The following is a 12,825-nucleotide window of genomic DNA, read 5'->3' on the forward strand; positions in this document are numbered from 1 at the left end:
CTCTAGTAGGTCTGCGTCTTTATTCCCATCTTGCTCCTAGGTTCTTCATGACCATTTTTTTGTTTTGTTTTTTAGATTCCATATATATGTGTTAGCATACGGTATTTGTTTTTCTCTTTCTGACTTACTTCATTCTGTATATTTCACTATACTTTGAAAATATATAAGAGCATACAAATTTTTTAGCAGAGCAAAGCAGGGAAAGAAAAGGAATAATGAGATTACAGCAACAGTTATCATATTGTAGCATGCATAAAATCACTACTGAGGAAAGCCTGTTAAAATGCAGATTCCAGGGACCCAATGCCCAAAGACTGTGATTCACTAAGTGTCACATAGGTTTCTGGAATCTTCATTTTTAATCAGTATACAGCCCCTACCATCTTGATTCTGAAAGGCTGAGAAACATTTATTCATAGGTTGCCATCACCCCAGTCTGATCCTACATGGAAAGTTTCGGATAAAGAATTCATAGGGCTCTGCTGCACAAAGTCATCAGTGCCATTACATTTAATTTTTTAATCAAATTCTTGATTAAAAAAGTGTTTCACTGAAGTCTATAAGAATTTAATATGCAGAACTAGACTTTCTACAACTTTAATCTCTACATGTGGTCTTGCAGAGTAAGCTTTAAATATTTCAGTTCTGACTGAGATTTTCTTCAGAGCTAAATTGGTTTCTTCTGTTGGTTCCTTTTCAAAAGGAACTGAAACCGCTCTCCTGAGCACTTATATTGGTACTATGGTTACTCACGTCAGTCTCAGAACAGGGACGTGACCAAGTAAAACTGAAATCTGTCACCCCCAAAACTGTTATGGTACATGACTTTCCCATTCTGGGTACAGAGTCCACCACCTTGTTTCCCATGTTCTTTCCCTTATCTGGAAAGCCCTTCCATTTATCGTCAACCTACTTAATTATTTTTGTCCTGAAAATTCCAATTCAAGTGCCACCACTCACATACTCTATCCTCTGATCTCCTTTTCCTCCTGTAGTGTATATCAGAGACTGTACAATAGAACCTGTTATTGAAACCTTGACCCTCTATTGTGTATTACTGTTTCATGTTTGTTGGTCTTATCTCCCAGTGTGTAAGTTTACTACGGGTAGAGAATGTTTCTGAAACCTTTACAATATTTACATCAGCTAGCCTAACAATCAGCACAAAATAGTTCAATAGGTACTCCCTGACTGATGAGGGGTGCTGTTTTCAAAATAAACATGAAGTTGACATCTCAGCTTCATTTATGACACCTTTATGAACTTGACTTAGTCATTTAACATCTACATACCTTGTCATTTTCATCCTAAAAGTGGAAGTTCTTTTAAAGTTTGTGGCAAAAATCATGCATCTACCCTGGAGTCATCTGACACAGTTTGCTTCTCCTTACCGATATCCTGGGCATCTTGGTTGCTCTGTCTTGCTCTCATTTGCAGCTGGAACTTATGCTGGGAAGAGCAGAGGTGCAGCAGGTACTGGCATATCTTACTGTTGTCTGTCTGGAAGGCATGTTTTATTCCATCTGATGTATTCTGCAATGTGATTTTCTTTTTCTACAATATTAATCAAGGGTATTTAAAATTAGGATATTTTCCTATCACTTCATTGCATGACCAAATTTTAGAAACAATAAGTACAGATATTATTTTTACTTCACATTATTAGGCATGAATACTCATTGACCTATATCTAATATAAATATAGAAAACTATAACTCTGTATTATTAGAAATTTAGGAAATAAATGAGATTAATATTATTTGCCACTTTTAGAAACTGTAGCCTAAATCAGATTGTATAGACTGTATACCAGCCACCAGCAAGGGAAACAGTTTCCTTTAAAGATTACTGATATTTTGAGTTTACTGCAATGTTTACAAACACCAAAACTATTTGAAAAAGAAATTACAAGAAATATATGTTCTACAGTCTTAGATTAAAAAAAATGAAGTTCAACAAAAACTGATATTAATATGCAGTAATAAGCACTGTGATTCAGTCAAGAAAAATCTTGGTGGCATGAAGGCTGGGATGGAAGATGTGGGAAGTTAAGGAAAAAGTTGGAATGCAGAAACACCGGATAACATAACTGCTGGGCTGAGAGATGAAACACATCAATATTTAGAGACAGTGATTCTTGCCAAATTCTGGGAAAGGAAAAGAATCATTAATCAGTTTTATCTCCCTGCTTCTTAAAAATGAATGTTTCATATGTAAGAGGACACCCTGAAATATTGCGACCTATGTGGTAAGGCTTGCAGTGAGCCATATGCCTTAAAAGACTAGAATTCAACATGTCAGGGATCTAAGACTAATGTCTCTGGAGAATTGCTCAAGCCCAGCTAGATTCTACTGTAGCTCTTGGCTTCTCTACTGTACAAATTATTTCCTCTATATCATGTCCCTTGTCTTGCTGTCAAATGCAGAAATAGGCTCAGACAAGTCAAATTTCATAGACTCACAAAAGATATGATAACAGAGTATTACTCAAACTTCAATCATGCAGGTGCCATCTTCATAATTCCTGGTCTTAAAAACAAAATAAGACTATTAAATTCTTGCTAGATGTTGTTACCAATGAAATCTCGGGGACCCTGTTCTCTCTTTCTTTAGTAAAGGAAATCAGCAAGTATTAGAGAGGAGTTAAAGCAATAGTAGCACCAAACTAGTATCCTGACTACCAGTAGCATTCCTAGTAACTCTTCAAATAGTTGGGGAATTTTTCTCCTAACAAACAGTGCATTTAACCACTATCAAGTAATTCCCAAGGATGTTGAACTCCACAGTCGTAAAGCTGTACAGGTTTGAAACAAATCATAAGGATAATTGATCCTAAGTGTTAACTGATGGACTGGACAAGAAATGTGCCTAAGGAAATTCAGTTGTAAGAGATGAGAAGGGCGAAGGGTAACTTATCCATCTCCCCAGAGGCCAGTGGAAGAAAAAATGAGAGTTTAAAAAAGAGAACTCTGTGTTAGAGAAAGAACTACAGGATAAACAAGTTCTGTTAAAGACGGGAATAGTTTGCAGGGAAATGTGAGCTATTCTTTATTACTGGAGATCTTTAAAAATGAGCTAATCACAGCTAGTTCTATTTTTATTGCAGGGCTGATGTGATAGCTGGTAAATGACGGCTGAATGCTGGATGATTATTTGATTTGCTGCCCTTTTAAAACTGGTCCAAATTAGATTTGTATTTAATTCATCAAGGTTTCCTCTAGGCACTTGCTCTGCCAGCATTTTCATTGGGGAAGGTAAGTTAAACCTAGGTAATTTCCTGATCTTGACAATCTTGGGAAGATGAGGATGGTCTGGGATTTCCTGAGAGAATACATTTATTATGTGGTAATCTTAGTGGTATCTCTGGGTTTCACGGGAAACCAACCAACTAACCCTCAGGTCTAGAAATGATTCCAAAGGTCTCTAGGTTGAAGATTATCCACAGTCAGTTGGGACTTTGATATTATAACCTTATAAATTTTGTTTGTTCTGGTGAAACCATATTTCAGCCCAAATATAAACTAAAGATGTCAGTAGTCCCTGAATAACATTAGGAAAACAAATACCTGAACAGATTTTTGATTTACCTCTGGGGTTTGACAATCACACTTCAATGTTCAGATTTTCCACCTACTTCCAAAATCAAAATATGCCTTTATAGTTCATTATCTTTCATAAACATGATTTTCTAAAAATTGCTTTCCTAACTTTATCTCCAGAGACTACACACTAAAACTTAAAACTGTAGAAAGTCCTGAGGCTAGTTCATAAAAGTCAGTAAATCTCTGGACCACTGAGATTCAAATACAGTTCTGTGAGGGACCTATTACTAAACTAGACAAAGTTCACTGGGGCTAAGATAATTATCAGTCTTAAATACATTAGCGGGTTTTCTCCATGTGAGGAGTATTAGTACCCTAGAATAAGTTCTGAATTAACAGAGAAGTCAACTTGGTTGTAATTTAACTAAAGTTAATTGAGCATATAACCAGCTAAGAATTCTTTTAAAAATCACCTTCTGAGAAAACCAAAACCAAAATCTCAATAATACTTCCCACAACTAAGAAAGAAGAGTTAAATAGTATTAAGACATATATAAGCCCCACTAAATGCCAGGCTTTAAAGTTCGCTTAAGAAAAGTCAATTAATACGTTACATTTGAAATCGACAACACCAATTTAAATGCAGAATCAAGAGAGGTTAAAATGGACATACGGAAAAAGAAATTTTCTTGGTTTCCCTCCATGGAAAGCGAAGGACCAATGTGCGAACTCCATTGTGAACCTCAAACACAAGGACACCTTTAGAACAGACTCCAAGCAGTATTCCCGTTTGTGACTTTTTCTCAGGGTGCACCCGGTGAAAATGAACTCCATATTCTGTCAGTCTTTGGCAGACCTGTTGGAACAATACCATAACATAAAAATGCACCTTGGAAAAGGTGACTTAAAGATACAGAAGTTGTACCAATGTCGTTTAATATGGAAAGGATAGTCTCTTAAACAAATGTTGCTGGAACAACCGGATATTCATATGCCAAGAAAATAAATCTTGCCCCTTACTTTAGCCAATATATGAAAATTATCCCCAAAACGATAACAGACTTAAATACAGGAGCTAAAACTCGAAAGTTTAGAAAATATTTGACTGTGGGTTAGACAAAGATATCTTAGACGGGACATAAAAAGCAGGAACCACAGAAGGAAAAATTGGTAAACTGAAGCTTCATTAACATCAGAAACTTCTGCGCTTCAAATGACAGGAAAAACAAAGGCAAGTCACAGACTGGGAGATAAGGAATCGTATCTAGAATACATAAAGAATACGTACTTCTCAGATACAAAATAACCAGATACAAAAACGGGCAAAAGATTTTATTACACACATCAACAAAGAAGACATACGAACAACAAATAAACATATGAAAAGACGCTCAAAGTAACAGTAATTAGGGAAATACAAATTAAAACTACAATCATAAACCACTGCTTACCTTATTTCAATAGCTAAAATGTAAAAAAAAGAAAACAAAACTAAACATACCAAGTGTTGTTAAGGGTGTAGAGCAACTGGAAATCCCATACATTACTGGTAGTACTGTAAAACTGTACAACCACTTGAGAACAATTTGGCAGTTCTGCAGAAGTAACACATACACTTACCATAGATCCCAGCAAACCTAATGGTAGGTATTTACTCAAGAAAAAGAAAAATCATATGTTCATGCAAAAATGTGTATTTGAGTGTTTAAAGCAGCTTTATATCCATCAACTAAAGAAAAAAAAAACAAATTGTTGCATATCTGTACAACAGAAAACTATTCAGCCATAATAAACAAACTACTATACACACCACACATGGGTGAATCTCAAAAGTATTATTCTAAGTGAAAAGAACCAGACACAGAAGACTATGCAATATATGATTCTTTAAATGAAATTCTGGAAAAGAAAAAAATTATAGTGATAGAAAGCAGATCAATATTTGCCAGAGGTTAGGAATAGGGGGGAAGGGACTGAATGGAAAGGGACATGAGGGAAATTTTTGGTGTTGGAAGTGTGTTATATTTTTGGCAAACTTTTTATTTAAAGGGCTAGATAGGAAACATTTTCGGCTTTGTGGGTCACATGATCTCTGTTGTAACTACTTAACCCTGCTGTTGTAGTGTGAAAGCAGATACAGACAATAGGGAAACAAATGAGCATGGCCGAGTTCCAATAAAAGTTTACTTATAAAATAGGCAGACCACAGTTTGCTAACCCTTGTTCTTTATCATGATTGTGGAAATGGTTGCTCAACTGTATATATATTTTCAAAACTCGCTGAATTGAACATTTAACAGTGGTCAATTTTATTGTATGTAAATTATACCTCAATAAAGCAGATTTACAAAAAGATATAAAAGTTTTTCAGAGGCAATATGATATATAGCAGAAGAGTAACCTTGGAAGGGTATATTAATGAGATTTTTAAAAAAATTCTCAGGTTAGAAGAAAGATGCTCAAGCTGAAGAGAAAAGGAGTAACAGGATACATTATTAGAAGGAGAAGGGCAGCCTACTATGCATTAAGCACACTACTTATATGGGGAAAACTGAAGCTCAGAGAGGTTAAAGTACATTGTCCAAGTTTACCCAGCTGGTTGAAACAAGAATTCAAATGCAAGACTGTCCGAAAATCCCCATGCAAATTCCTTCTGCTGTGTTAATCTGTCTTCTACCTTTATTAATAAAAATATAACTTGATATTTACTTCCTACAAGTATAAACATGTAATAACCGAGGAAAAATATAAGTACATAAGGTAATGTCTTTAAAAGTAGAGTCAACTTAAAACAAACCACCCTGCCTTTCTTACCATGAATCCTAGATTAAAGGTGGTATAAGTCTGTGAATGAAACCCCTTTATAGATATTTGTAGGGCAGGGAAACTTGGCTCCCTTCCCTTATTATGGAGCAGCAAATTTAAGGCATGCTGTTACATCCTGGGGAGCTACAAGAGGAAAATATTCTTTTCTTTTCTTTTTTTGTTGGCCATGCCACAGGGCATATGGGATCTTAGCTCCCCAACCGGAATCGAACCTGCATGCCCTGCAGTGGAAGCAGGGAGTCTTAACCACTGGACCACTGGGGAAGTCCCCCCAAGAGGAGAATATTCTGAATTTTCTCTTCTCAATAGAATATTATCATATATTTGCTGTTCACACTGGAAGTTTGCATAGTACTGTCTTTTCTAATCATAAATGCACTGTTATTCATCTGAGGTCTTATAGGAACATGGTGGCAGAACTGAAACTATAAATCAATTTTTCTAACCCCCTTCCCCCGTGTGAATTAGTTGGCATTAATGGAAAGACTATTTTTAGAAGATATAATTGAATCTTAAGCTTTTTAAGAAAAAACAAAGCAAAACAACTCTAGAATTAGTTTCAACTTGCCTTTCTTATCCAGACAGTCACAAAATCCAATTGTTTCTTCTTTATAATATATCTTGATTTTGAGAGTATGAAATAGGATAAAAGCATATAATCCATAGCCAGATAGATACGGGTTCAAATCATAGTTTTGCTCCACATATCAGCCACTGACTTTGGGAACATTACATTTCCTCTCTGAGCCTCAGTTCCCTCTTTTACAAAATGAGAATTAAAATACCATGGTTTTAGCCAGGAATAAATGAGCTGAGATAAAGCATATAGCAACAGTTATTGGCACCTGAGCTTTTAGATGTATGTCTTCCAACACTTCTTCCTTACTTTGAAAAAGATACAAAGTTTATCATTTGTAATCTTGCATGCTTACCTTTAAAAATTCTAACTCTGTCTCTTTTTCAGTAGCTCCCACATAGGTATTATGCAATTTTGGTAACTCTTCTTTAATATAGGATAAATCAAGTTTCTCCATCACTCTGGGAGGTAAATAATGCTCCAGTCTAAAATAAGACACACCGTGAACCTAAAAGGAGAGTGTTTGTGTAAGAAATTCTGTTTGCCCTCTTCCTCTTATCTTAAAGTTCTTGCCTCAACAAGAGATAAGGTACTCCTATTTATACTTCTCTCTGAGGAATGAGTTTTAGAGAAAGTGCATCTGTCTTTCTCTTTATTCAGTGAAGTAGAATGACTGAACTTATCAGCAAGCTTGAGGAGAGACTGACAATCAAAGGCCAAATGTCACTACAGTGAAGGATTAATGTTGTGAAGGATGCCACTTGAGTGGCACAATCTCTTCTTGCTCCCTGCTTCCTCTTAGGTCCACTTGTATTCAGGTGCATTTGGCCTTGAACATGTGCTCTCCATACAGTGAGCTCTGCTGGGTTCTCAGCCTATCACTGCATGGATCCATGTGGAAGATGGAAGACCCCTTTGATCCAGATTTGGCTGGTAACCCTTATGTCTAGTATCTGTTAGTTAGAAATAGGGAGAAGGAAAGGTAAGTGCTAGATATCCCAAAACTCTGAAACAGGATAATTTTAAACAGAAAAAAAAAAGAAAGGAAGGAAGGAAGGGAGGGAGGGAGGAAGAGGGAGGGGGGGAGGGGGAGAGAGAGAGAGAGAGAGAGGGGGAGAGAGAGAGAGAGAGAGAGAGAAAGAGAGAGAGGGAGAGAGAGAGAGAGAGAGAAAGAGAGAGAGAGAGAGAGAAAGAGAGAGAGAGAGAGAGAAAGAGAGAGAGAGAGAGAGAGAGAGAAAGAGAGAGAGAAAGAAAGAAAGAAAGAAAGAAAGAAAGAAAGAAAGAAAGAAAGGAAGGAAAGGAAGGAAAGGAAAGAAAGGAAAGAAAGGAAAGAAGGAAGGAAGGAAGGAAGGAAGGAAGGAAGGAAGGAAGAAAGGAAGAAAGGAAGAAAGGAAGAAAGGAAGAAAGGAAGAAAGAAAGAAAGAAAGAAAGAAAGAAAGAAAGAAAGAAAGAAAGAAAGATCCCACACTGCATGATTTGAAATAACCAATATACACGGGGAACTCGGTCATTCTGAGGCACCAAACTAGCCTCAAAAATCTCCAGATATAAACAGCAAACGCCTCAACCAGGTTTAGTCTTTAATCATGCCGAGGATAAGAACATCAATGCAAAATTTGTCCTGGAGAAAAAAATAAATCCTACCTCTGGTTGATAATCTCCATACTCAGCTTGTAGAGCCAAGGATGCTAGTAATAAAGAAGTCTCATCATCACAGTGCATCCTCTCCTCCAAGATATCTTTTCGCAGCTGAAGATAATACTGATGACAGGTCAGAGTATGTCTGGGAAAACAAATACATACACAAAACATCTAGGTTTTTGATCTTGAATCTTGGGGTGATTTTTTTTTATTGGCATATAAGTTTAGTTGCCCAGATGGCTTATGATTAAGCATAAGAAATTAATAAACTATATTGAAGGAAATACTTCTTTTATGATAAAGAAGACTTTATCATTGATCAGAATAAAATAATTCAGAATAAAATAATAAGCAATGATAAGACTTTATCATTGATCAGAATAAAATAATATCATTGATCAGAATTCAATAATTCAATAATAAAATAATTATTGAAAATAACTATTTCAATAATTATTTGAAATAATTCAGAATAAAATAATTCAGTAAACTAAAGGGTCAAAACACCAGGGGCCAAAAAGAGAAACGTAGAAACTCTTGTGTACTCACTGTATTAGACTAACATCATCCATGAAAAATTTAATTCGAAAAAACAAAGTAAAATTAACAGAGGCTTTGCTCTTTTTCTTTGGTTCTTCTTTCCATCCCTCTGGGGCCACTTTGGTTAATTTTAGATCAGGATCAACAAAGAAATATTCATTATCTAGAAAAGAATGAGAAATATTCAGATAAAATAAAAATACTTTCATGTTTTCTTTTAATTTCTTCATTTTTTGGTCAGACTTACACAAAACAGTTTTATACCAGAATAAAACAGGATTGTTAAGAAGTATAACAGGGAATTCTGAGGCACTGCATATGGATGGGAGGCAGTATGGCTCAGTCTTTTATAAATGAGAGCTCTGAAGACAGACAGATGTGGATTCAACTCCTAGCCACATCATTTACTACCTGTGTGATACTGAATAAATTATGTAACCTATCTAGACATCAATTTTCTTGTCTGTAAAATCAGGATAGTGCTAATTGCTGCTTTTTAGGGTTGTTGTAGAGATCAAATGACATAATCGTTATAAAATATTTGGTAGTTTAAAGCATGTGGCACATGGTAAGCATTCAATAAATATTAGCTATATTTGTTATAGTTGAGCTACCACTGAAACCTAGAAGGAAGAATCATCATCATTTTATTTTTAGTTTTAATGCAACATTTAATTCTTGATTCTCTCCAAATAAAAGATTAGTCAGTAAGATCTGACTTATCCAGAATGTTTAAGAAATTAGATACAAAATTAGATACAAACTTCTGACTAATTGAATATTTTTATACAGATAGTATTACATGATTAGTCTAAAACTGTAATTAGTAAAGTGATAGAACATCAATAGGCACTAATCGAATATTTATTGGATGACTCTACAAAATGAATTATTAGTGTTTAAGGAACAAGAATTCAATAAACTAAGTTGAAAGACATATTTCTTGTATGACAAAGATGGTGTTATCCTGATCTTGTAGGGTTTCAGGGTGATTTGATCCTTCAATTATAATTTATTGTACTTTGTTGTCAAAGCTTTTTAAGTTAAATTTTGAGGTAAACAGGAATCTGAAGTATTGAAGAGTAATTTATAAATATAGTAATATTAAAGAAATATTTATTTAAACCCAGCTCCAAAGGGTTTCTTTTTGTAAAAAAAAAAACTAATTCTTTTTTTAAAAATGTATTTATATTTTATTTATTTTTATTTTTGGCTGCATTGGGTCTTTGTTGCTGCGTGTGGACTTTCTCTAGTTGCAGCAAGCAGGGGCTACTCTTCGATGCGGTGCATGGGCCTCTCATTGCGGTGGCTTTTCTTGTTGCGGAGCATGGGCTCTAGGCACATGGGCTTCAGTAGTTGTGGTGCACGGGCTCTAGAGCACAGCCTCGGTAGTTGTGGTGCACGGACTTAGCTGCTCTGCTGCATGTGGGATCTCCCAGACCAGGGCTCAAGCCCACGTCCCCTGCACTGGCAGGCGGATTCTTAACCTCTGTGCCACCAGGGAAGTCCCCAAGGGGTTTCTTATTGCTATGACAATTCTAATTGATAAACAGCAGCAGTTTCTACTGAATCTGTGTTCTGAGACCCCCATGGTTGTGAACGTCACAGGTCAGTGGATGTAATGCTTAAAATATGTGAAATGACTTATTTTCCGTCATCAACTGACAACATTTAGGAAGACACTGTTTCTAGGATAGTAAGCTGAAGAAGTTGATATGGAAATTCAGAAATAGGGTCCTGCTATATATTCAAACTCATATTAGCAGAATACTAATTTCTAGAGTACATATGTAGGCAAAATTATGGTCCCCAAAATATAACAATTAAAATCTATGTTTATATAGCCAATGCCAGAGAAAAATCTTCATGATCAGGTACAGAAGATGCTAAAAAGACACGGCTATTAAAACAATGTACCTAGTTAGGAAAAGGAAGGGAGTTCCTAACTCCTACTTCTCAATGCTGACATATCCATGTAGTTAATATTTCCCAAAAGAAGGTTAGGCAGAACAGATATAGGAAGTCGTTGTTGCCAAGTTTCCATACTATACCCTGAATTTAAAATGCCTTGGTACCTTTGAGGGTAGCTAAAGCAAACAAATGATGTTCCACTAAGCCAATATGGGCCACAAGCATATCAAACACATCTTTACATATAGTTTTGGTATCACAGGTCAGTTCCAGTTTCTGTCCACTCAGAAGCATTATGTTTACTTTTCTTCGGTTATCCTCATTCTTCCCTTTCTTGGTCTACAATTGAAAAAAATGAATGGAAGTTATCGATGTAAACATTATAAGAATTTTACTGTTTTAAAAAAATCATTACTAAAATTATTTTCTAAAAGACACCAAGTGGTTTTATTACTTACAAGGATAGACCGCGGCAAATCCAAAGATATATATGGTTCAATCGTCATTTTCACAAACTCAGGGCCAAAGAAATTCTGTGAATCACAGAAGTAGAATCAATAGTTTTTATCATTTATTCTAGCTCTTTCCTTGAAAGGAAAATAATGTAATAATAATAATAATAGTAATGATAATAATAAACAACTACATGTAAGGCCACCATATTAGAACTAGTGATCTGAAACAAATGTAAAAACTTTCAATAAAGAAGTATGGTGGAAACTAACACACCATTGTAAAGTAATTATACCCCAATAAAGATGTTAAAAAAAAAAAAAAAAAAAAAAAAAGAAGTATGGTGGAATTTGCCAAGAGCGGGAATGGAATATGCCTTACACTAAGTGTGAATAGAAGTTCTATCAGCTTCATTTTCTACCAGCAACATAAAATATAAAGCCTGGCTTTATATTGTTTTACGTAAATAAAGGTTTTCATTTTTTGGACTCCAGGTAGACTCAAACTACCCCCCCCCAAAATAGCAGTCTCAATTACTGAAGTAATATAGAGTTGTCAAGTTCACATAAGGATTTGGTTTAATAATGCTAATGTGTAAAGTTATTGAACAGAATTTCATTATTTCAGAGAATGATATTCCATTTGTCCTAAAACAAGTCTTAGTTATTGGACAATATCTATTTTGATATTACAAAAGACACATCCATCTGTAATCAAGTTCTGGGAATCCTGTACTTTTTTGTTCTAATTAGTGACAACTAGGGATATTATAAGTATCACAGTCTCTGCTCCCTATTGCTGCTTCTAGTAAGAAAATAATATCTCAGGAGCTGGAGAGAGTAGAGTCCACATTCTGCATTTACTTCTTTTCAATCTACTCTTTCCCTTTATGTCTTGTATATCCAGGGTTTTCTGCCTAGAGGGGAGAATTGGTTGAAGAGATAACTTAAAACAAGTTAGACTCCAGGAGGGAGCAGCATTCAGAATAGATGGAAAAATTATGTCCAAATGGGCAAAAGGTAGAATGAACACAGGGCTAATTTTTAGGCCAAAGGCAGATGGTGTGTGCGGGGGGGCGTGCTTTCGTGCATGCATGTGTTTGAACTAATGGGGGGTTACTGGAGTTTTATTTTTGTTGGTTTCTTCTTTGCATTTCACTGTACAGTTCATTTGGTTGCTTGATGTGGGAATTCTATCCAACAGCCAGGTGTGGAACATGTGACAGGTACCATTTAAGTAAAAGTTTAACAGTAAGCATTTGTTAATACTCAACGAACCAGTAGGACACATTTTAAATGAGAATAGAAACAGAGTAGAAGAAATGACAATAGTCTG

The 12,825-nt window shown here is 35.5% G+C and overlaps 1 protein-coding gene across 1 annotated transcript in view; it reads right to left on the minus strand.

Annotated features, from left to right (window-relative positions):
- PTPN13 (protein tyrosine phosphatase non-receptor type 13) overlaps positions 1 to 12,825 on the minus strand; it is a 236,035-nt gene that overhangs the window by 82,759 nt on the left and 140,451 nt on the right. Inside the window, exons 11-17 of the mRNA XM_060012209.1 lie at positions 11,496 to 11,570; positions 11,202 to 11,376; positions 9,136 to 9,289; positions 8,590 to 8,728; positions 7,301 to 7,453; positions 4,216 to 4,398; positions 1,392 to 1,554 (exon numbers count right to left, since the gene is read on the minus strand). Coding sequence (XP_059868192.1) covers positions 1,392 to 1,554; positions 4,216 to 4,398; positions 7,301 to 7,453; positions 8,590 to 8,728; positions 9,136 to 9,289; positions 11,202 to 11,376; positions 11,496 to 11,570 — 1,042 coding nt within the window. The remainder of the gene's footprint in view (positions 1 to 1,391; positions 1,555 to 4,215; positions 4,399 to 7,300; positions 7,454 to 8,589; positions 8,729 to 9,135; positions 9,290 to 11,201; positions 11,377 to 11,495; positions 11,571 to 12,825) is intronic.

Source organism: Delphinus delphis, chromosome 5 (assembly GCF_949987515.2).
Source record: "Delphinus delphis chromosome 5, mDelDel1.2, whole genome shotgun sequence".
NCBI classification, from domain to species: Eukaryota; Metazoa; Chordata; class Mammalia; order Artiodactyla; family Delphinidae; genus Delphinus; species Delphinus delphis.